Below are 25508 nucleotides of genomic sequence, written 5' to 3'. Positions count from 1 at the left end.
TGTATGAAAACATTTTAAAAGTAACTTCTTTTTACAAATTTCAATATTTTTATTTTGATCATTTATTGGAATGGGAAGAAATGGGAAGAAAGAGAGAGAGACCTACCTGAAGCCCTTTGAAATATGCTCATTAACTTCCATATGCTTTCCAATCACCCTTTAATCTTTGGTGAACTTGCTATCTTCATTTTCAAAGCACTTCTTTTTTTCAGGAGAGGTTTTTTTAATATCAATAGTAAGAATTACAGAAGATGTTCCTTTGGTTTCATATTAATTTTTCATGTAAATGTACCATCAGGGTAAAGGAGTGCAAAAGGAGCAGAGAGCACATTAGCAGTTACCTTGCCACTCTGAAAAGCTGCAGAAGTGGATCAATGTTCTCTGTGTGTAGGAGCAAGAAAGAAAAATCAATATCTCTCCATCTCTACATTTTTGCTGATTTATTTCTCGCCAAATTTCTTCCCTCAGTCTCCCCCTCAGAGCACCAATTTCAGGGTTCCTGACCACTGTGGCTTTCTAGGCTGCCTCCTTAGCCATTCCTTCTTAAACATTGCATTTCAAATGAGAAATGTGCTTTTTCTGAGGGGATTTGTCTTGTCAGAGGATGGACAGATGTCACAAATCAATCACTGCTTGGAAGAATCCATTTCTCTTTGTGGATTATAGGGAGAACCAAGAGTGTTAGCTCTCATCAGTACATCACTTTCACATGTCTAAAATCGCACCGGAGCCTGGTGTGGCAGAGCAAAGACACTCAGTGACGCACAGACTTGTCTCAAATCCCACCTCCATCCACTGCAGTGAGTTGCACAGCTGGTATGTTTAGTAAGTAGATACTAGAGTCCACTGATTTTCAGACAATCAAATAGAATACAAGCAGGAAAGGAGATCATTAAATACTATGTAAAATGTCATGTTCAATTACCAAAAAGCCAAACCAAAAATGAGGCAGAAAGTACCATTTCATTTAGATAGCATCAGGTAATAGTGACAAGCCTGCTTAAGTGTCTTCTCACCAGAAAAAAAAGGCCTTTTATTAAAAGAAAATAGAATATTAATCTCTAATGAAAAGTTTGACATCTGTTCTTATCTGCACAACTAAGGACAAAACTATTTACAAAATGTAGGCTGAAAATGTGAAAGTTTGAAGGACAAGTAGTGTTTATCACTCAAGAAAGAAGTTGCCTCTAACCTGGTTCAGTGATAACCTGATTCTCTTCCCCACCTGGTGGGGTGGTTATTTTTTAGACATTACTAAAAATAAGGCCTACATTTTAGAAGAAAATAGACTGTAATGCAGGTATGGTGCTGCTGGACATGCTGAATATAAGTATTTTTGAAGTATAAGTGGAGAGGAACTAGACATGTGCTCTTTTAATCTCCAGGGTCTCCAAGGTGCTCCTGGACTGCCAGGTGTGTCAGGACCCAGTGGCCCATCCGTAAGTGTGCGGTATCACCTGTGATCTCATTTATTTCTGTAGGGCTTGCTATAACTGCCTAGATCTAGTCCTTTCTTTTCTCTTTTAGGAGATTAATAATAAAATCTTCCCCATTCTGACGCTAGTGAAGTAAACTACACTGCTGTTGATGTTACTGAAAATACCATAATTGTCTGGACTCAAAGTTTATGGAACTTAAATAGATTTGAAGTTTTGACATTAATAGAGAATCTGTGAAGTTACATGATTTATGATGTGCAAACTTGCAGTTAAATGTGTATTTTTACCCAAGTTAGGGTCATGTTAGTAATAAAACCTAAAAATAATTCCAGCTAGTCATTCTGAAAAAAAATTTAGTGCAAAAGCAAAGTAATTACTTGGTTTCACAATTCAAAACCAAAGAATGAGAAAAAGCTGACAATATTTAAAGACACTGAAATATATCATTAAAATTGTTGGAATTACTGGGAGAGGTCCTCTTTGAAATGTTTTCAAATGTTCTTTTCTACATATGGGAATGACATTAGTTAGTATGATCATTATTCATTCCTAGGCTTCATGACAATACTAATACTTCTTTCAAAAATTGTAGCACATTTAAGAAGTTTAATGTGGAATACATAAATTGGCATTTAGCAGTAAAATGTGAATCTCAGCTGGATCAAGATATGCTGGTTAGGGTCACCACATTTAATTTGCCAAGGTGAAAATGCAATGGTCAAGACATGTTTTACCCTTCAAAGGACTTATCAGGAGGACACAGCTGTTGTAACAAAGAGAAGAGAAATATTTAAACCTGAAGGAGAAGTACAATTAGGTTAAAATACCTCCAAAAAGCATGTTTTAAAAACTTAGTGACACTGCAAAAATATTGTGTGTCATTGTTTCCTAACTTATGCAAACAATTCTGTGTTGTGCAGGGAGTCCCAGGAAGACCTGGACATCCGGGTCCAGCTGGAGCAAAAGGAGAAAAGGTATTCCTTCTTTTTGACCTTGGTACAGGTCTGTGAAGGTTTTGCAATCCCATTACACTGTGTTTTGGGGGTCTTTTAAACAAGTATAAGAATGTAACAAAAATGTTTCAAATTTCAAATTTTTATTCGTGTTTCACCACAACTTTCCCTAAGCAGGGCTGTGCATATGGGCTTATACTTTAAAGTACGGTCCTTGTGTATTTTTTTTGCAGAGAATTTTCTTTAGGCATAACACAATATATAAGGTTTAGGAAAGTGAAAATATATTTCTGACATAGAATATGACTAGTGACTTTTTGCTGTACTTCTTATTCTTTTATGAATATTATATTCAAAAGCAGTTGTACAAGAACTGAAAATTATTGGGTGTTACTTATTCTGAAAAATTATGTGAGCTGACTTTATACTTATATTACACTCTTTTATATATACATACATATAATATGTATATATATGTGTGTGTGTGTATATATATATATATACATACACACATATATATAAAGAAGTGCTTTTTTCAAAATTTTTTATGTTCTTTTATCAGAAACTTGATATTATGAGGTCAAATTCAATTTCATGATTACTTCAAATCAGAGCAATACTGCAGAGCCAAACTTCGCCGCAAAATCTTTTCTGGGTCAAGTTCTACATTTTGTGTAGGAATACAGCTTTTCTTGCAGTAGTACTCTGGGCTTTTCCAGGCCTAGCACTGCCATATCCACATGTGGGATTCTAATTCCCCACAAAACTTTGGTATGACTAAGAAAGAAAACTGTTTTGTAAAGCTCTGAAATTATTTCAGTATAAAATTTGAATGAGAGTTGTCTCCTTGCAGATCACGGTAACAGAAATTTACCCCACTTCTTTCCTTTTTATCTAACTGAATGCAAAACACATATCTTTGATAGCTCCTTGTTCACAACTCACGCACAGGTGGGAAAGAGAAGCCCCTGCTCTACAGCTCGTGTGTCATCATTCTAAAAGTGGAAAAAGTGACATGGCTGAAGAGTAATGAAGTAAACTGAAATAAAGCCCCAGTAAATTTCTCCTCTGTCCTTCATCTGGGACACACTTGAGAATTGATCACATAATGTGCTTTCTGAAATAATAGGATTTTAATTCCCCATGAAGTTCTTCAGACCACTCTTGGGAGGCTGACAATTTCTAACAATTAACAGGGCCATTTGTAAATTATCCTAGTATTAATGTTCAGTAAGAATTATATTTTTGTGCTGAGCTAATTATTGGCATTGAGCACTTAGCTTCATTTTTGCCACTCCAGTAATTTTAAATTTGTGACTTAAGTGTATCACTGACATGCATTAAATAAGATCCAACAAAGCCAGTGAAAAATTCTGACAGACTTGTTGCAAGTTGTACAGTGTATTTATCTGAATTGTGGTGATGATATTTTGAAAAGTTTGTTTGGGAAATTTTATGTTGAAAACTTTGCAGCTCTACTATCCACAGACCTGATGATTCTGCTGGGTAAAAATCTCAGCAGCTATGCCCTGTATAATATAAGCAATTCAGTACACAATAGCAGAACAGGCTAGAGATACAGGTAACAATGGATGAATATTTTACAGTAAAAACCAAAAAAATATTCATTCTATCTCTTAGTAAGGAAGATTATTAAAAAAAAATCTTAATTTATATTCAATATGTTTCTACGTAAACTGAATTTCTGAAACTGTAGCTCTTCTTTTTTTACATATGAATGATCAGCTGAGGACTGGCTTTTGCAAAATAATAAACAAAGCATAAAATTCATGTTAACTTTTATCTGCCAGTTGTTTAGAAATTCATATGAACAACTCTTTTTTTTTCCTTCTTCGCCCTCCTGGTACACATGAAATGATTCCCAACCCAGGTTACCACTGTTATTTTGCCATAAGGAAGTTACTACACATAAAGCTAACTAACAAAATAAAAACTAGTAAAAAGTAATGATTCATGCCTTCCCTAAAGCTAAAACAGGAACACTGCAGGAGAATTTATTCTTGATATTACCTGCTCTTATTGACTGTATCTCTTGTTTATTGTCATTGTGGTCATCATGGCTTGAGTGTGGAATAGATGTGGCCAGTTACAGTAAATGAGTTACATCAATCTCTTGCTGTACTAGGGTAGTGAAGGTTCTCCTGGGAAACCTGGACCACCTGGGCCTCCGGTGAGACATTTTGTTTTATATCTTGAATTTATATTAGGAACAATGTGTGGGTAAAATGTAATGCAATATAAAGAACTGACTGTTGGTCTAATAAAAATTAATATTGCAGGAAGGTAACAGTGTCTTTTTCCGAAAGGTTTCCGACTCCATTTTTTTTCTCTCAATTCATCACTGAGTAAGTTCAGATCACTAAAGCCCTCTAAGAAACCTGTTCAAATTACTTAACCAATCCAATATTATTAGAGTAAAATTGACAGCTTGGATCCCTGAGATCAGAGAGCCCAGGCAACCTAGGGAAAGTCTGTGGAGCTCACTGGACTCTAAATTAAGTGGAATAGTACCTAACACAAAATTTATTCTGGAGAATTATAATAATAAAAATCAAAAAATGATGCACACTGATTTACAGGTTTCTCGGTTTATAATTTTAAAAAAAGCCCCAAGTTGTGTTGGTGTGTATCTTATGTTCTTCTGGAATGTGGAATCTTTGGCAGATTGAGAACAAAAAGGATACCACAGCTTTGCTGAACTACGGGACTTGAACAGGGCAATAGTTCTGCCTTTATAATTCATAAGTGACACTTACTTGGTTTTTATGCTTTAAAGGGTATGCCTTACAATGAAAGAAATGGAATGAGCAGCTTATATAAACTGCAGGTATTTCTCTTTAATGTTAATTGCTTTTTTTTCAATCCCCACCCAATTTTAGCCCAACTCAACTTTTAATCTTGCTGTTACAGGGAGGAGTGAGTGTCGCGAGTTATCCGGGTCCACCAGGACCTCCAGTAAGTGCTACCAGAAATCTCATTTCTAGCATCTAAGGGCATAGAAACAGAGGAGGGTTAGTTGCATGGAATTGCATTTTATTTGTGAAAGATGTCACTAATAAGGATTGGTATGTAGCATACATACTGTGATTTTATGTTTGCCAAGCATTTTAGCCCATTTTGGAGAGTGGTTTATTTTGAATAAATCATTTCATCCTAACAAGTAAAGGCTGCAGAAATGGTACATAATTTGGTATTGGAGCCTTTATTGAAAGTATTCTTATACTAAAAATGTGTAATTTTGTATTTATAGTTCTTGGAGGCATAGTTTTGTAGTGAAATTTGGTGCCAGAAATGAGAAGCTCAGGAATTCTGATCTGAGTTCTGTCACTGATTCACTACATGTTGCTACAGTGCAGGAAAAGGTGTAAAACTAAGAATTAGGTTGTGGAAGTAATACAGGGCTGGTGTCTTTCACACTGCATGCAGTACCTTGCAGCTGGACAGTGTTGCTTTGGTTCCATGGATCTAAAGATGCTGTGCACTTATTTACATTCTCCTCCTTTTTAGCACCATAAGCAAGTTCTGTTTAGATTGTCTCTTTGGTAACCACAGTTATGGGCTGGCACCAAGCAACAGAGCTGTCTTTGTCTGTATGCTGGAACAGCAAAACAAACCCAAAATATTACTAAGATTTTGTACTAAATTAATCAGCTGGGACTGGAATGAATAATGATTCTAAAGGCACTGCATTAGCAAACTATACTCTAATGCAGTCATTTAAAAAAAACATCTTATCATGGAACTGCTTTTCTTTAAATGTAGCTTGGTTTTTTGGGGTTTTTTTGCAGGGTCCGAAAGGGGATCCTGGAACAGCGGTATGTATGTATGTATTTTTTGATTTTATAGAGAATTCCCCAAGTAGTTTGACACATGGTACTTTCTGAAGGACAATAAGAAACCCAAACCAAAACCTCTCAGCAGTGACAGCCAAACATGGAGTTGTAAGACAGTTTTCTAAAACAGTTTAATAATTTGTTTTCAAAAAAATTCGCAAAACTTCTTTTTTTGTTTCACCATAATGCCTGGAAGCTGAATACAGCTTTTTGTACCAGCACCTAGTTCTGTAATTCTGTATTACATCTTTCATCAAAATTAAACCATTGAGCCAAATACTCACACACAACCTCTGGGAAAAGCTTAATTTGTAAATCAGTAAAATAAGGCATAACAAAATCTGTTTACCTAATAACTGGTTAGCTTTTACAGTAATCTCAAGTTAAATAATCTGCTGTTGCTTGCTCTTCAACATTTCCCATGTTGAATAAAGAAATTCTAATGTATGCAATCTTTTAATTTAAAAAAATTAAAAAACAGGGAGACCCAGGACCAATGGGATTACCAGGACTGGAAGGACTCCCAGGGGAAAAGGTAGGACTCCTAAAAAGAAGGCATGATTTCTTAGCAGCCCCTATCTGCAGCTAAATGTTTTCTGAAGCCTTGTTTGGTTTATTTTTCATGTGTAAGTTAATGTTTCTATGAGAAAAATCTTTGCATACTTATTTATATTTTCCGGTTTCTTGCTTTAAACAAACAAAAAACATGCTTTGCATGGGTGTAAATAATATACTCACTGAACATAAAATTTCATTTTCTGCAAATGGAAAATTGTGTGTAGGAGTTCTTGGCAGAATACTACTATAATTGAGAGTAATATTGTTAATATTTTCCTCTGTATGGTTCTTGTTCCCTCTTGAACATCATCTTTTGTTTACAGTCCGCCTGTCTTGTTCTCAGCCTTTTACTTTCTAATTTTGGAGACTGATTATGAATTTAAAGAAAAGCTTTTATAAAAGGCTAAAAAAGTCAAGATAAAAAAAGTATTCATTTCTAAATATAGCAAAGTATAAAACATTTAGCAGAGAAATAAAAAAAATCTGTAAATATGTTTTCTGTCAGCAAAAGCAGTTTAATTTTCCCCATATCTTCTAATTTAGGAAGAAAAAAGAGTAAATTTTTTTGCAAATGAAATGTTTTTTAGCTTATTTGAATTATGCTATTAAATGACTTAATGCAAAATTACTTTACTGAAACTTACTTTTCATCACAAATAAATGTAAATTAAAAGTTTCCCTCTCAATATCACTGTGCATTCCTCCTACTTGTTCAGTCAGTGACAAGATCAAGGTCTTGTGAAAGAGCTAAATAATGACAAGATCTAAGATCTGTACTAGATGCTTAAATTACATGAGATGGTTCGTGCTCTGGAATTCTGCAATTTACAAGCAATTAAAGACTAGTCTGGTTGCAAAATGAACAAACACAGGGAGACATTACAGGTCTAACTGAGACAAAGTGGGGACAGGAATTAAATAAAGGGAATAAGCAATGGATCAGATCATATAAACCAGCTGAGTGAGTGTTTGGCCCTCTCCCAAAGTAGAAATATCGTTTCCTTAACTAAATTTGGTCAGAATTTCATATTTGTGGTGCAAATAAGTGAAAATAGAAATGCCTAACAGAATCTCAGAGCCTGACAATCCCAGCAGTATAGTGCATGCTGGGTTTTAATATAGAGCCATGATGCTCCTCTGTGTAGCAGAATGCCATCTACTACAGACAACATTGGCTGTAATCTCACAGTGATTTCATGAACTCCTCATGTCCTCTGGATAAAATGTCCCCTACCTCAGGCTTGCTGACAGAGGCTGGTGCAGCTGTGCTTAAAGCCAGACTGCTGAAAGGACCAGAATAACCCTAAAAAGAAAGAAAGAAAAAAATGTTGCAAGGGAAGCGTTAGTCATTTCTAGTTTCACTATCATAGCCAGCCTATAGGGAAAATACCACAAGTCCTGGATTCAGAACAGCCCCTGGGGCAGAGTGCAGGGCTCCAGGGAGCATGTCCTGCCTGCTGCAGGCACTCCGTGCTCCCCAGCTGCTGTCCCAGAGGTGGATGCTCCTCGCTGGGTCACTGCTGCCAGGACAGCACAGGCTGAGCTGTGTCCTCGGAGCTGCTTCCCCCCAACTCCAGGTCACACATGTAACTTGTCACCTGCCACACTGTGTGTAAGGGAGCTGAGTGTTTCTAATCAACAGCAATAGCACTGTGCACCTCAACAGAATGATGAGGATGAGACAAACCATCATTGCTTATAAGAATAAAAACCAGAAATCCCAGAACTTCCTGGGGCTCTTATGCAGAACTCAACGTGGCTGTAGCTATGTTTACAGAGCTTTAGTACATCTGCTCCAGGTAACATAAACCCATCTCAGAAAAATACTGTCCTGTTAGTATGGCTTCAACAGTACCAGGGTTTTCTGACATAAATTCAGAAAAGAGGAGCCTGAGTTTTTCACATTTGTGACCAACGTTACAGTAACAGGGCACAGTGTTGCAGACCAACACGTCAGCAGTGGGGAAACACCTCTGGGCAGAGTTTTACCACTTGCTGAGCTCTGTGTGTCTGCTTTGGATTACAGTCCTGTCAAGAACGATGAATTTGTCCCTGTAGCTCATCAGTTCCAGCCAAAACCACAGCACTGTCCTAGCTTAAAGCACAGATAGAGGTGGCTGTGTGCTCTAACAAGAACCCTTGCCCTGAAAGGGCCGCGGCACAAGCAGAGGACATTGGCTTGTAGTAAAGGGATAACTGGGCAGCAGGAAAGCAAAAACTTCTTTGGAAGATACATCTTAAATATGGGTATGTTGATAGGAAAGTGAATTACCCTGTGTAAATTTTGGTCATTGCTATGACCACAAATTATAATTATTTGGAGAAATCCAGATAAGTCAGGGACTTTCCATCCCTTTTCAAGGGAGGTCTCGTGCAGAAACAAAGGGAAACATTATATGAGAGAACCTAAACAGGGTTTTGGTTACTTGCTCAAGTCTGTACAATGAGCCAGTGGCACAGATAAATATTAGTATTTAACCTGGCTCTTGTCCTCATTTTCATTTCACTTCCTTGGGTTTTAATGGGAATCCACCAAGAAACTTCTGGCTTGTGTTAGTTTAAACATAGATTTATCTTTTCTTTAGGGTGACCGTGGACCAGCTGGAGCACCAGGACTGTCAGGGACACCGGTATGTATATTCTTTAAAGAAAACTCTGGTTTTAGAAGCTGAAAAAACAGGTCAAGCAAGGTGCTGAGCTGTAGTCTCAGTCACTGTGGGACACCAGCGCTTGGTTTGTGCTTTATGTGTAGGTATGATTATGGGTTTTCCCTAAAGAAATTAGAGTTTTAATAGCAGCAAGGGTTCATATTATTATTAAAATGACAGAGTGAAGTGAATGCATGATAAAGCTGGAATTCAAAGCTGCATATGCTTAGTTAAGAAACATGAGATTCTTCCCATTGCCTCTGTTTAATATAGATAAAGACATTTTTTGTGTTCCTGGGCATGCACAAATTTCTGAGCATCTTTCTATCACAAAGGAAAATCATGAACATTATTTATTGCAGCCCACAGGGATCTGCATATCAAGTCAATCAAACATTTGCTCTAGGAGAGTGCTTTGTCAGCTATTTACATATGGTATTCAGAGGAGTTTCTGAAAGTCATAGAGGAACTTTGTTGTAGGTGAAAGTAAAAGTAACTAATAATAAATTGAAATTATAATTATTCATTTGTGTTCCTAAAGGAAATGAAGATATTAGATTTCATTTACTGTTTAATAAAAAAGTTTATCCATATTTCAGGAGGCAATACAGAGTTATTTATATGCAAATAGGTTTATTATTAAATTTTGGCAGCTACCAACACATTCAGGAGCTGTTTAAATTATAAATATGTGTTTCATGAAATAAAGAGAAGTATGTGTCTACACAGTCCCATTTCCATTAGCCACTGATTTAGTCTGTTTACTGTGAGTTCCAAGAGAACATAATCTTAAATAGCCTAATTTCATTGAGTTTTCCTAAAAGAATTGCACATTTAAGGGGGAAAGTATTTCTCTGAGCTTTATAGCAGATGTAAGAATTTCAAAGCTTGTTGTTCTGAAAGAGATTTTGCACTGTTAATAATGACACTGCACAGTTGTGCATTTCCTATGAATTTTCCACTCTTATGAATTTCCCAAGTTATTGGATGTTCTCTATTCAAGTTGGATAAGAAATATTTAATGAGCCCCCTTCTTCAGGGGTGAAGGTACATTCTGTTGACTATATTTAGTTCTAATAGAATCCAGTGGAATAAAATATTTTCCCCTGAAATAAATTGGATTTTTTCACAATTATGTTAAGGAGTTTTAATCAACAAACTAGTAGATATGAGAGACAAATTTTTTTCAGTAGTCTAGCAGGATTTTGAGACATATCCACATATCTTGCTGGAAAAGAATTTGTCTTCTGTACCTGTCATCATTCCCTAGATGGAATAGTGAACCCTTTTCCCCACCTGAGAATGGAAACCTCTTATTTTCCCTTTGATTTTTGCTGAGATTGCTGAGATTGTCGGGGCAGCTTGGACTGAGATCCTGCAAGCATTGCCCCCAGTGCCCATTTCAGCACAAACCCTCAGTGCTGCTGTTCCCAGAGTTGTCCCTGGTGCTGATGGGTTTGGTCTCTCACTTGCACAAAGTCACCTGAGGATCTGCTCTAAGGACACTTCCATAAAATGTAGGTCCAAGTTGTTAAAAGAAGGGCATCCTAAAGGGGCACTTAAAATCAACATTTAAATGATGTCATAAGAGAGAATTGTGAATTCTGGCAGGGTGAACATGAAATGACAGTAGAAATGGCCAAAAAAAAGAAGAAAATTTGCAAAAGGTGTTAAGTGAGTAGTAAAGTCATATACAAAAAAAAAAAATAAAATCAGGACTAGAAATTACCTGAAGGAAAAAACCTTGATTTTACAGACACACTAAAAAACCTTGATCTGACTATGACTTCTCAAGATGAAAATCATGGTGTTGTAAAAAAAATTTCATGAAAGCATCTTAGTATTCAAGAAGGATAAGCAAAACTAAGCAACTAAGTAACATTTAAAACAAGAGCCTGTTCATTAAATATGACTTTTTCCTTTCTTAAAGCATTAATGAGCATTACCATGAATATTTCTCCCATATATATATATACTCTCTTATTTTTGATATAGAGGTACATTTCATTTGGCTTCCTAATAATATGAATGTGTAATACTCTCTTTTTGCAGGGAAAGCCGGGATCTCCTGGGTCCCCAGGCTTGCCAGGAGAACCTGTAAGTACAGATTTGAGTTCTGGATTCTTACAATAGCAAACAAATATTTCAGACACCTAATGCAAGGTTTTTCATGCAGTATTTTCATGTGTGTTTTCTTCTTCCTTAGGGTGAAAGAGGACCTATAGGAGATATAGGCTTCCCTGGTCCAGAAGGGCCACAAGGAAAACCAGTAAGGAATTTTATACTGAATTTATAACTTGCTACAAAAAGATGTGGTTTAGTTTATCAGAAGTTACAAAAGAAAGGACATTGCATCTTGCTTTGTGTTAGAGTAGGTAACATGTGAAGAACACACAGAGCTGCACTGCTCAATATTAACCATCTAAAAAAGAATTATTCCTGGTATTGTGGTGTTTTAATAGTTAATCTTACTAAGATGTTGCCTTTAAAGGTCTTATGAAGGTCATTTGGATCTTGCTGACATAAAGTTTCCTCTTGTACTTTTTCCAGGGGTGCCCAGGCACTGAGCACAGTCGGTAAAGGATAGGGTGACAGAACAGGTTCTCAGTTTCAGTTTAGATAGAGAAGCGTGGGCTTCATGACTGAATAAACTTTGAGACTCTTCTGTATACAGGTGATGCAGCACAGCAGCTGAGGCATTTACTGTTCACTTAGGAGATGTCTAATCTGCTCCCTTTATGTAATAAAAGTGTGACAGCAGTGTAGCCAGCCCTGTCTGAGCTGGTTGAACAAACCTAGTTTATATTCCAGAAGGGGTTCAGCCAAGGTAGTGCAGGACTCATCATCTCCCCTGAACCTTGGTGTTTTGGGGGGGAGCATGAGCAGCAGAGCTTTGCAGCTTGTCAGCACGTCTCCACTTTACACTTCTGCCTGGAAAGAACACACAGTTTCTGTAGTTACAGCAGCAAATTAGCCCAAGGCGACTAATCTGTGCCAAACTCCACTTTGCAGTATATGAGGAGAAAGAAATATTCCTGCTGTCTCTGCTCATACAAGTCATCCTTTCTCACTCACAGCTGTAAGTTTGCTACATGTGCAGATCCATAAATATCCTACTAAATTAAACACTGCCAGAGCCTTTATCTTGCAATTATCTGGCATTGTACAATTGTTAATATACTCTCTGACATTATCTTGGCCCATACCACCCAGGACTCTCAGATCATGCCACATTCCAGTCTGGAGGATAATGTGGGCCTGGAACTGTCTCCGGCAGTTGCTATGAGTGCAGCCACCTTCTCTAGGGAAAGAAATGGCTTTAACCCATGAGACCAAAACTGTGCCATGCTGCAAGTCCTGACAACCAAAGAATGGTTCTGGATTTGTAATAGTAAGGCATAATCTCTGCAAGAGCAGAAGGGTAATTCAGCACCAGGGCTAATATCTAGAATACAAGAACTCTCTCCCATGGTTGTATTATGGCTAGCTGCTACTGCAAAAGTGCATGTGCATATGCAAATATTCCAAATTTGCAAAGTTTCCCTATAATTTGTCATTTAAAGTTGGATGATCATTAGATTTGGTGCACATCTTGATGCTCTTTGTATTTCTATATTGTAGCCACACAAACTGCTTCTTCTGCAGCTTCAGAGCTTTTACTGATATGACACTAAACACTGAGCTTTACCCTTTATACTTTAAAAACACATAAACATATTAATTTTTTTCCTAGGGAATCAATGGAAAAGATGGATTGCCAGGTCCTCCGGTAAGAAAACATGCTTTTATTCATTTTATTCCTCACAGAAACCACAGCTGTTAATCTTAGGCAGTTGCTTTCTGTTCTGCTAACACATGAATACACAACAAAGCCTTTAACTGATAAGTTTACCTTTTTTCAAAAACCATATTTCAGGGTGCTGTGGGGAGACCAGGAGACAGAGGACCCAAAGGAGAACGTGTAAGTCCCTATTATGATAACTTTTCTCTTTGCACTGAGCATATAAACACCTCATCAGCACCTATCTTATAGGCAAAATCAAGAAATTAATTCTCTGTGAACTTCAAGCAGTCACCCAAACATCTAAGAGGTTTAGGCCCTAGACACCGCTTCAAGGAATTAGAGTTGATTTGGCTTCTGCATTTAGAGTAAAAACACATTTTAAAGACTTTCTCACACAGTTGGCCTGGACACTGTAAATTGATCAATAGGCTGAAAATGGAAAGCAGATAATCCAGTTATTCTGTTGTCAGACTTCACAAAAGCCATGAACTTGCCCTGTTGTCCTCCTTTCTATGTCACAGACACAAATCATGTTTTATGTAAAACAAGCTTGTCACACTTAGGCAGCAGGAATGCCAGTGCAATACCTGACTGCTTCCCAAATTCTTCAGACAGTTCTGATCGTGGGAACAAGGCCATGGTGGGCAGGAATGGCTATGGGAGGTGAGAGATGAGTTTATATATACATATACATATATATATATATATACATATAAATATATATATATATATATATATATATATATATATGAAAGACAGTCTTCTTATAACATTCCCAAAGTCCTGATGTCCTAATCACATGGCTGCCACATTTATTTGATAACTCAGAGAAGCGTCTCCCTGTTTAATCTGGAAAAGGAAATGCTGCTTCATGACACTGAAGAGACAAGACATGAGGGTTTAACAATTACTACAATTATCCCTTAAAAACTGTTTGCAAGGTTCTGGCTTTGCCTTTAAGGACACAGGCCTGCATTTGTGAGCGAGATTGCATTGAGTACAGAAAATAAAGTCAAGGTTTTCTTGCAGCCATTATTATTATTACTACTGTACAGCATGCTCCTTCAGTTTGAGACCAGCTGTTGTAGTTACAGAAAAGAGAAGCATCAAAATTGGAAGGAAAGAATAAAACTCCTGAGTTTTTCTTTTCTGATATAAGAATGCCCTCATAGAATCCATTTTAAGAAGGAATAAGCCACCTGGGCTGAAATAGTTTTATATATCCTTTGAGTGACTAAACACTGCTGCTATTAGTACTTTGTAAACTGAGTGACAAACTAGATTGAAAACATGTTTTATACCAACCTGTTTTCTAGAGATTTCAAAGATACAAGTGCTAGTGTCTTGCTTGGTTTTTGCCGTTACCTCCAGACCTTGATCACAGATTGTGAACCTGCTGGAGTAGAGCAGGTACAAACACAGGAAAAACAGCAGTTCCTTCTGCACAGAATCTGGTAAAAGATAAAATACAAGAGATAGGAGAATGCTAGAAAGGAGAAAGGCTGAATAAAGCAGCACTTTAGGCAGAGATCACAAAACACAAATGTCCTGAATTTTGTACAATTCATGGTGTACAATTTAATTTTGTACAATTAAAGAGGAGTCTGGAGGAATATGTGACCTATTTTATGAATTTTTACAAGGACCTTTTTCAAAACATGAAGAAAACACTGGAGGCAGTTAAAAAATGCTTGTAATATTTGATTTGCCTCCTACACACTGGCAGCCTGTAAAACATGGATTATTTATAAGAAAAGGATCAGCTTCACACTGGCACAGTACCATGATTCTAGAGAAACTTGCCTTTTTCTTTATCTCTGGTAGAAGAGCTATCTGTAGCTACTCTGCAGGGTTATAAACCTGAGAACTTATCTATCACAGAACCATAGAAAGGCCTGGGCTGGAAGGTACCTCTAAAGATCATCAAGTTCCAGCCACCTTGCCATGGACCTTTCATCAGACCAGGTTGCTCTAAGCCCCATCCAGCCTGACCTTAATATATTTCCAGGGTTAGAGCATCCAGAGCTTCTTTGGACAACTTGTTCCAGTGCCTCAGCATCCTCACAGTAAAGAATTTCTTCCTAATATCTAAACTCACTCTCAGTCTGAAGCCATTACCCCTTGTCCTGTCACTAAACGTCCTTCTTAAAAATTCCTCTCCAGCTTCCTCCTAGTATCTTTGAGTACTGGAAATAACTTGGATTAAGTATAATTTTGTGTAAATGAAGACATAAAATAGTAGGCTTCTAAAGAAAGTTACAGGAAACATCCTGGTGTCTTTTGCCTGTGTGAATCTGAGCACCTGAATAATACCTATGACATAATTGACATTCTTAGTTCCTTGAATAAGGGCTAAAAACTTTCTATACTCAAGTTCTGTCCTTGAAAAGTAGGCTACAGAGTCAAGCTATTCTTTTTGTAGTCGACTACAACATCAAAAGTGCAAGAAAACAAAATATATTTTCAGAGACAAGGTTCAGCCTGGAAAATCATCTTCCCTGCATGATTCAGTCTGTTTCTGAACAGGCAATAATTTTCTCTTTAGCATTCTCTGGTGGCTGTTCAGGTTTGTTCCACGATGTGCAATGGTTTTCCTTCTGCTTTTATTTTACACAGGGAGATCAGGGTATTCCAGGGGACAGAGGTCCCCAGGGGGAACGAGGGAAGCCTGGCCCATCAGGAGAAAAGGGGGATGTGGGTCCTGTTGGCCCTCCAGGAGACAGAGGCTACCCAGGATCACCAGGTCATCAAGGCCCCCCAGGCTCACCAGGACCCCCAGGGTTTCCAGTAAGTTAATATAAGTTAATCTTGGTTGTTTGTGTATTCAGACAAGTTATGAAGGTAACATGGGCTGAGCAGTGGAAATTCAACTGAGAAATAGCACAGTATTAGAAAAACTAAGGATTTCTCTCAGATAATTTCACTGTTCATTTAAGATGAAAAAAATATATCCACATGATCAGGCAGTTATTTTTAATTATTTTTTAAAACATCTGCTATGGATAAGCTTTAATTATTTATTTCTTTAGTTCCTGCATACCAATACAACTACTCAGTACTGTTAATTTTCATATTTTCCATAAGATTAAGAGCTGCAGTCTGAGCCTTTGCAACTGGGAAAGAAGAGGAGGTGGCCAAAATTGATTCTCAATAGAGGAGAAATCAAAATTTAGAAAGACAATAAAATTCTGCTTGCCAGTTGTAGATATCTTGATTTTTCTGAATGAGGACACAGGCTCACACATCCATATTATGGGTTCTTTTTAACCTCAGTCATGTAAGGTAAAGCTCTAAAACACTTTTCCAGTGAAGTTACTGGGACCATGGTTCTGTTCTGGTCAGCAGTGCCTCAGAGCAAGTAGTCCCCAGGGCAGGTGAGAAGTTGGAAGATGCCATAAAAAAGTAAAGCAGATTTTTGTTCCTGATCATCCTTACTGTCTTGTTCAAGGTAGCTTCCATACTCATCACATCCTGGTCATCTTGGCAGCTGGGAGTGCTTCTCCCACTTCATGCCACTAGTGTCTTTACAATATTATAATGTATTTGCAGTAAAGTGGCCTTTGCAGTAAAATAAATAACAAAAATAAATTAAAACACTTATCTGTTGGTGAAAGGTTTATATTGGTAATGCTAATTTGAGCATTTCTTATTTTTGTAGCATCATAAATTGTCCTCTGCATATTCCTTCTGATACATGTCACCTTTCTTTTTCCTCATCAGGCTGATGCAATTTCACTTGAAGAAATAAAGAAATATATCAAACAAGAGGTTCTTAAGGTATTTGAAGGTAAGAATAGGAAATATTATACAACTAAATCTGAAATTCTGCACTAAATTTCTTTACATGTCATCTAACTTACATTGGACTTAGCAGGCACCTTGTTGCTGTAGCTGTGTTTAGCAAGTCTATCTTACATGATTCTGTTCAAGCAATGAGAGGTTAGAGTATCTGTTAAACAGAGTATTTCCTATGTAAACGATCAGCACTGAAGAGTAGTCTGCTCCAAATCATAATAGCAAACAGAAGTGTCATTGTAGGCACATATATGTATCATGTATTACTGCAGATACTGTTTATCTACTACATACCATTAAGGTATTGAAATGTTACTAAAGCAGAGACCACAGATGTACCTAATTATTTTGCCCACTTAGTGGCAGACTGTCTACATAAGAGAAAGGTTCAACAGCCTTCAGTCATATAGGTCTAAGCTGCTCTGCAGTTTTCTCAGCAAATATCCCTGCTGAGTTCCAGAGCTCCCTGCCAGACCACCATCATCTGGCACAGTTTTAGGCAAGTACCAGCTTCAGCCAAAGCCTTTGTATTATGTAGGATTTCTTAGATGAGTCCTTACTCTGAAAAGGGAATATTTTTCTTCCCCAGCATTCCTTTGACCATGGTAGAAAAGCTGTGACTCAGGTTTCTGAAACAAGTTTTTTCGTGAACACGCCTTAACAGTATCTTCTCTTCCATTGCAAAATGAATTTCTTATGTCCTCAATATGCTTTGTTATTCTGTCATAATATTTGTGGGCAAATCTGTCTTTTAGAGATAAAAGAAATTATTTAAAGCTTGAGACTTCTTAACATGTTCAGGCAGTTTTTCGCTTTGTAACAAGGCTATCACTTTGTGCATTATCACCTTTCCCCAGGGTGCTACCCCTCAGAGTTCAACCTATAATGTATTTCAAGAGCAATTTGTTGAGTGAAGTCACTTCCTTTTCCCATTCAGATAGAATGGTAACAAATATTTAGTCTATTCACAAAAAGAAGGCATTATAAGGTGCCCTGCCCACAGGGAATAAAGTAGTTTTGTCTTTATAGCTATTCCCTTTTCTACACCTCGCTACTGTTCCCACAGATCTTCCAGTTTTGGCATTCCAGTTTCATTTTGTTTACTTTCTGTCACCTTCCTTCTTTTTTGTTTGATGCCCACTCTTCTCTAATTTTTTTCTTAAATCTTAAAACTCTACCACTGTAAATACCCACTAAATTGTGGAATGCTTAGGGCTTTAATCTGGTGTAAATGAGACAGCGCCAAGGTTAGTACCTATGTTACCTACCTCTAAGGAACAGTAAAATATTACCAAGGACACTTTATCTCACTAGCATGAAAATTTCTATTCTAAAATATCTGCAATTCCCAATTTTTGCTGAGTGCTTTCAGGTTTTTTATAACAGTTTTCAGGGTTCCAGCACATTCCAAGAACTGTTCACAGGATTTAATCTCTACTTTGCAGCTTAATATGAGTTACAAAAATAGAAGGTAGTCCTCCATCAGTGTGTTAAGTACTAATTATTCTGTCTATGTGTATTAAGTACTTCCATGAACAGGAGTCAGAAATAATTTGAAATATTGGAATATGTTAGTAATGGAGAGTAGTAATAGAAACTTTTATACAAATTAATTCTGATTATTTCAAAGGGTAAAGACTCAGACATGAATCTGAGTTGGAACTGAAGGTCTCAGTGCTTATTGGAGCATTTAATACCTTGACTTTAAGAAGAATTAAACACCGTACTTACAGAAACTTTAGCTGGGGCTTGGGGATTTTTTCCCCTTTTTTGCTAGCAGATTTCTTACCAACTTTTTCCTGTGTCTTTGATTCATGAAGAAAGGATGGGTCAATTTGTATCCCAGCTGAAGCTGCCTGCTGCATTGCTTGCCTCCCAAGCTCATGGAAAACCAGGGCCCCCAGGAAAAGATGGATCACCAGGGCCACCAGGAAAGGATGGTTTGCCAGGGCCACCAGGAGAACGTGGAATTCAAGGTAGGCATTCAAAAAAATGTTCCTTTTAGCTGTATCTTGAAATCGTTATACACTTGCTAATGTTTATTAAATAAGCCAGGACTAGCTATCTAGCTTTCTAATGATTAACTTTAAACTTATGTACTTATGTTTTTACAGACCACATCTAAATATTAACCCATAGTAAATGCGTGAATTTTACTGATTAAAAACTCCTAATCAGTGCATTTTATTCTAATCAGTTATAAATTTAATTATTGACAGATATCTAAATCTGACAGAACTACTGTAGTAGGTTTTTTTTTTCCTACAAAATACTTGAATAAGGAAGAAAAACAATGCCAACACTCTTGCTATTTAGAGTCAGCTTCATATTTAGACGCCATCTTTTTTAAGAAAATAAAATCTTTCTGTCTCCTGGTCCAACTGCTCTTAGCTCATATCCTGAGAAAATACAGGGCATGAAAAACTGAAGAAAAATATTCTTCTTTAAGAAACAGTGAAAACTGAAATATTACTAAATTAATTTTTCTTATGGTGAAGGAACCTATTTTCATAAAAGAAGAAATCAGAGCAATCAGTTTTTCACTAACTTGAGGCATCAACTGTACCCCAAACAGTAATTTGTGCATTGCAATGCACTTGGACAGTATCGGACTCTCATTTCTGTGAACTACTTTTACTGCAAAAGTGTCATTTCGTGCAAAATTAGCTCTGAGGGATCCAGGATCTTTGTAGTTGTGCTCTACTGTAGAGCCAGCCTTTCAGAGATTAAAAGAAAGATGAGGACAGACTAGAAAGAAAAAAGAATTTATAGATGAATAATATTTTGTGGGTGGGTAACATGTAATTTGCAGTTTATCTGTAGGTAGTTCTTTATTATCTTTTGTTAGTTTGGTCTGCTCTGGAGTCAGAGCAAGTCAGACTGGAATGAAGAACATACCAGCAAAGCTGAAGATGTGTGGATCCTAAAGCTATCAGAAGAATAAGGACTTACTAACACTGATAAGCGCAAACCACTGACAGAAGCTTGAAAAATGTGATGAGCTCAGAATGAGAAGAACAAGAATAAAGCATCAAGGAAAACAATAAAAGGCTTAGAATCTTACAACACTGACTTCATCGTTACCTAAATATTCAGATCACTGCAAATAGTCACCTTCAGTGTCAGTGCCAGATTGTTCAATGATGATGGATGTACTGGATAGTCTCAAACACTTCTGGGAAGAGAAACGCTGCACTAGGTTTCATTTCCAGCTAGTGAGCATCAAGACTAAAAGATGATAGCTATGCTTGAAAAATACAAACAAAAAAAAAAGCTGCTTTTCCATATCTTATAGTTAAGTAAAATAGTGCCCCATGTACACAGGATTTCCATTTATTTTACCAATATGCTCAATACTTGGTTTTGATTAGTAAAAGGTAAGCTAAGTGTGAAACCTTTAATTCTCTGATACATAAAAAGATACAAAAATTTACACTTCCAAGGAAAGAAAACCAGAAGTTTACCTTGCCTCTTTTTTATACTGTGAATAAGAGACTGTCCTGTAAGAGGTGCACACTTACAGATACCTTTCACACCTTCCTCAGTTGTTCCTGTGCATGTTACTGCTTTGTGCCAAGAGTAAAAAGAAATTCAAATCTCTGAGCAGATTGAAAAGTATCTTTTTATATTCCAGCTTGTCTTCAGCCCTAAAATACATAGCAAACAAGACTTCTTGGTGAAGCACATTACGTGCATGTGTGGCTGGGTCCTTTAAGGTAGCATGCTGTGTGCACAAGTCCTGATACAGGCTTGGTATTGACTGATAGACACTTCTAGTTCTATTTCTCACCTGGGGGTAGCCCAGACTGCCAGCTCCAGGGGTTTGCTGTGTGCAGTAATACGTGGCAGAGGGAGTCACTTGTCCCCCACAGGCAGTGAGAAGAAGTGGATGCTTGTGGCAAGCAATTAACAGGACCTCTGTGAAATGTCCTGTTTGTGATGCTGCATGCAGAGCCTGCTAGAGCCAGCCAGATGCTGCTGGGTGTCTGGAGAGGTGTTAACTTCATCTGAGGATTCACAGGGGTCCCTCCATACACCTTGAGTGTGGTGCTGGTTCCCCTGGAAACTGGTCAGGAATGATTTGTGCGGATTCCAACAGAATCTCCTTCTGCCCAGAAAACTAATAGGTAGTGGGTTAGTCTCAGAAGCAAAAAGAAAGATACTAACTTTTGTACTTATAGGCATGGTTTTCAAAAAGTGTATTTGAAGAATTGCTAAACTCTTATGCAGAGATTCATTCCCTTCTAAGGAAGTCCAGATTTTGTACCTGCTGGCCTTCAGCAAGGTTGTTCATGGTGTTCCTCACAAACTTCCCCGTGGTTCAGGTAGATATAATTTATAGGATGTTGTCATTAGAAATATAGCATGCAAGCAAAATAGAATTGCAACTTAAATTGTGAAACACATAATTGGTATTCAAATAGCCAATGGAAGATTTTTTTATAGACGTATATATATATATATTCATTTCAAAACCTATGCACCTGCAAGCTGATGCTCTGAGGCAGGACTAATGGTAAAAAGTACAGCATGTCCTTAAGGGAGAACAGAAGGACTTTACTCTGCATGAGTTTTAAGGTATGTTTGTACCTTAAAACCTCCTACAGAATTAGAAGTTTATTTCAGGTCTTTACAAACAAGATATATCAATGTCATCCATCTGCAAACAGTCAGCTTGTCATGTGTAAGAGGATCTAGCTCAATTAACTCCACTGACTTAATTGGATTTTTAAAATTGTAATAGTAAGGGAATTTTGGTCCATTAGATGAACTGCACCTTGTGATAATTTAACAATCCAGAGATTCCTTATGTTAATATGACTTGATTTCTTTTTTCAATAGAGAAAAGATTCTATCCTAGTTAAAATTCAGACTTTCTGTAAAATTGAGGAAAATATTTTTATAGGTCCTCGTAACTTGTGGTAGCCTCAAGGAATCAAAAAAAATAGCTCAGCCCAGAAAATAAAAATACCATGCAATGAATAGTGAAAGCTCCTTATCCTTATTGGTAATCTCTGTTGTAAAGTTTATGTCTCTTATTATAAATACTAATTTTTATAGAAACCTTGGCTGACATCAGGAACCCATTTTAGTGGATGTTGTCTATAGACAGTCATTCTTCTGAAATGGCTGCACTGGTTTCAAGATACCTCCTGCAAAGTGCTCTCTGTTGTGGAGGTTAAAGTTAACCTGTTTTACTTTAATTTGAAACCCAGCTGCTCCCTCAGCTAGAGAGCTGTAACACACAGAAGGAAGTCAGAACATGTACTGGGGGCTGGATGAGGGGGCTTTGTCTTGGCACCCTCTCTGTTGCTTTGCAGCTTTTTAAGGACACAGAGTATTTGCACAGGAAAGCACAGTGGGTACTTTGTTCTCATTGTTCCCTGTGGTGGCAATCTCCTTGCCTTGCATTTGTATTAAAGAACCTCAGATTTCTCAGATACTTGACATGTTAGTTTCGGGTGCTGCATTGTCCATGCTGATGGAAGAGGGTCTCCATGATGTGGATGCAGTACTTCTGGAGCAGTTTAAATACCTTTCACCTCTGAGTTCATGGACATGAACTTCTGTCATTTCCATGTGGAGCCAAGGGTGTAGCAGTAGTGACACTTCTGATTGTGCTGTTTGTGGCAAGCACCAAACTGAGAGCTGAATTCCAGCTGTGACTCCTCATCTGTGAGCAAAAGCTTATCTGTATGAACACAAACTTGCTATATACTGCTACCAAGTGTTTACCATACTGCCCACGTTGGGTATGTGTGTGTAACATTTGGGGTTATGGAAATCACAACAAAACTTCTAGGACCTGAATGAAAGGTTCTGCTAAAACAGTTACTTTTTTAATTAAGCAGGTGCCTCTTACTGAAATTGTAATTCTACCAGGAAAAGTAGATAGCATCTTATATGTGCCTTTACATTAAAAACAATAAATCTGTTTTGTGTGTATGGTAATATTTTCCTTTGACTGTGTATGAGTTTGTCAGTCTAAGCTCAGAAAGAAGGTGATATTATCCTCTAGAGGTGTAATCATGGCCTTGCTTCTGAGCAAAATATACCTCATTAAAAATCAAATATTTTTCTGCCAGAATTACAACTTACATTGTTCACATTGTTTACATATAAGTCTGTTTATTAAAATTCTTGCGTTCTATTAAATAAAGCCTTATTGTTACACAAGGTACTTGGGAATTTGTGTATTAAACTTCAGTGCTAGCAGAACTTACCTGCCACCATGTAAAAACTACACCCTTGCACGTGTATTTGGATACAGCCAATAATGGTTTATCACTAAACCATGCTGCTCTTTGTCCTATTGTAGGGGTTTTTTTCCTTATTTTCTTGTGTTCCAGTGATGTTGACAGAATCATTCAGTCTATCTCAGTTGTTTTTAATTATGGTGTGTCAGAGACCTGCAGTAATGTTTATCATGGAGATTGTAAATGTGATGTATGGTACCTTTGAATTCTCTCTCTTCTCCATAACTAAAGAAATGGAAAACAAATCATTAGTGGCAGCAGTCCTGTAAAATTAGAGTTAACTGGGTTTGTAGTGGGAAATGCATTGTAACTGTTGATTGTAAATTAAAAAACATTGAGAAATATAAAATAAATAGGGCTTGTAATGGATCCTGTGGTTTTATTATTGAGCTTTGCAAAAAGCAGCAATACTAGAAGTTGCACGAGATTTTTCAGAACAAACCAACTTGGTGTAGTTATAAATATTACTGTGGTCATTGGAGAGTAAATCCAAGATTCAAAATCCAATACAAATACCTGCATATTCCTTTTTCTTAGTCTTTATAGCTTGTGTGTGTATATGCCTTGTACAATTCTGCTTAACATAACTCAGTGACCAGAATGCATGGTTAATTTGAATTTGGGTTTCAGTGAGATTTTTAAACTGTTGATTTCCTTTAGTTGTGTTATGTATAGCACCCTGCATGCATTTTATAACATTCTTGCCTCACTGTAATTTCCTTGTTGTGGTGCTGAGAGGAGTAAGATGATTGATGCTCTGTTTTGAAAGCTGGAATGATTGCAACAGATAGCAGACTTTCTGCTGAAGTGTATAATGAGCTTATGTGTAACAGAAAGCTTGAATGCTCTGTGTACCATTCCTACTGCATTATGTCTGTTGTAGCAACCCTGAATTGGTACCCACAGCCCTCAAAGTAATTTCCTTCTGGAATATCCTGTAAGGTAGCAGTGTTGCACAGACCACAGCACACTGGAAAGAGAGCCTTCACCATCCACCTGTCAGTGCCAGTAAATCTGGCACCCTCATGGGACATCAGGTGGATTGGCATGGCTGTGCTCTTCTCTTTTAATTCAAACTAAGTAACAGTTCTTCACAAGAGGAGGAACTCAATAGTTTATTGTATGGCATGCTAAAAATATACTGGTCCTTGAAGCAGGAAGATTTTCATTCCAAATGTGACCAGAAATCAGCAAATTAATCCTAAACTTTTGTCACCTTACATGCCAGCATCTGAAGTGCTGGGTACAGAAGTGTTTCCTTGTAAGCCCTTTTGAAGTAAGGGTTTGTGGCAGGTGTCTCCTCTAAAAATGCCTTCATCCTTTCTCCTGCATAATAAAGGTACATTCTTAACTTGAAATAATCTGGAAAATATTTTACTATGGCAATAAGTCCTCTGCTCTAAAGATTCCAACTAATAAAACTTTTACAAACAGTTCAAGGAAAAAGAAGCAGAGATTGGGCATGGGTTGCAGCACCTGAGAAGGTGGAAGCATTTAGATAAATTCAAAACTATGGCCTGTGAAGGAAAAGGACTCAAGTACTCAAAATATGATTACTAACCACATCTTGTTAATGATATGCAGCTACTTGGGTCAAAGTAAACCTCAAACCCAAAATCTGCACAAGGTCCAGAGATGATTCATTCCATGTGAGGAGAGCTGGGCAACACTGGCCAGGGAGTGGGACTTCTCTCACATACAGGAGAATCTCTAATCATAAAACTATCACTTTACAAAAAGTCCAAAAAGTGCAAGTGTAAGGATTTATGCAGAACAGAGAGTGTAAAATCTGCATTTGGCTCTTTATTAGAGGAATTTCAGGTAACTTAAAATCTTGGGGAAGGGTCAAGCTAGTGAACAAAGCAAGAGCCCTTTGACAAATGATGTAACAGTTACAGCTAGAAATGCTCATATTTTCCAGAAGGAACTTATAAACTTAAGAGTGGTGTCGAAAAAAAAAAAGAATTCTGAAGAAGAGAACTGAGCATGTGCTTTCCCAATTATATTTGTCTTGGTAATTTCATGTCAACAAGATATACAGAAAATCCCTACCTAAAATAAGAGGGTGCTCTTATTTTCATATCTTTATTCTGTGTAGGTTATAGAGGACAGAAAGGGGAAAGAGGCGAGCCTGGAATTGGACTGCCTGGTAACCCTGGACCACCTGGCCCTGCAGGTACAAGTCTCCAGATCTATTTCTGCTATTGTTATTTATGAACT

The 25508-nt window shown here is 37.3% G+C and overlaps 1 protein-coding gene across 4 annotated transcripts in view; it reads left to right on the top strand.

Moving 5' to 3' along the window:
• The window catches only part of COL19A1 (collagen type XIX alpha 1 chain), a 177925-nt gene that overhangs the window by 147855 nt on the left and 4562 nt on the right, over nt 1-25508 (top strand). For all 4 annotated transcript variants that reach the window (XR_008483184.1, XM_054279127.1, XM_054279129.1 and 1 more), the window contains 16 exons: nt 1386-1439; nt 2360-2413; nt 4539-4583; nt 5190-5240; nt 5324-5368; nt 6202-6228; nt 6728-6781; nt 9390-9434; nt 11505-11549; nt 11659-11721; nt 13186-13221; nt 13369-13413; nt 15853-16023; nt 16957-17023; nt 18852-19007; nt 25387-25464. Coding sequence is in view for 3 of the 4 variants with exons in the window: in XM_054279127.1 (XP_054135102.1) it covers nt 1386-1439; nt 2360-2413; nt 4539-4583; nt 5190-5240; nt 5324-5368; nt 6202-6228; nt 6728-6781; nt 9390-9434; nt 11505-11549; nt 11659-11721; nt 13186-13221; nt 13369-13413; nt 15853-16023; nt 16957-17023; nt 18852-19007; nt 25387-25464 (1036 nt within the window). In the remaining variant the exon portion in view is untranslated. The remainder of the gene's footprint in view (nt 1-1385; nt 1440-2359; nt 2414-4538; nt 4584-5189; nt 5241-5323; nt 5369-6201; nt 6229-6727; nt 6782-9389; nt 9435-11504; nt 11550-11658; nt 11722-13185; nt 13222-13368; nt 13414-15852; nt 16024-16956; nt 17024-18851; nt 19008-25386; nt 25465-25508) is intronic.

This window comes from Melozone crissalis, unplaced genomic scaffold, assembly GCF_028551555.1.
Source record: "Melozone crissalis strain CALT ecotype California unplaced genomic scaffold, PUWL_Pcris_2 ptg000027l_1, whole genome shotgun sequence".
NCBI lineage: Eukaryota > Metazoa > Chordata > Aves > Passeriformes > Passerellidae > Melozone > Melozone crissalis.
This window is presented reverse-complemented; position numbering and strand designations above follow the sequence as displayed.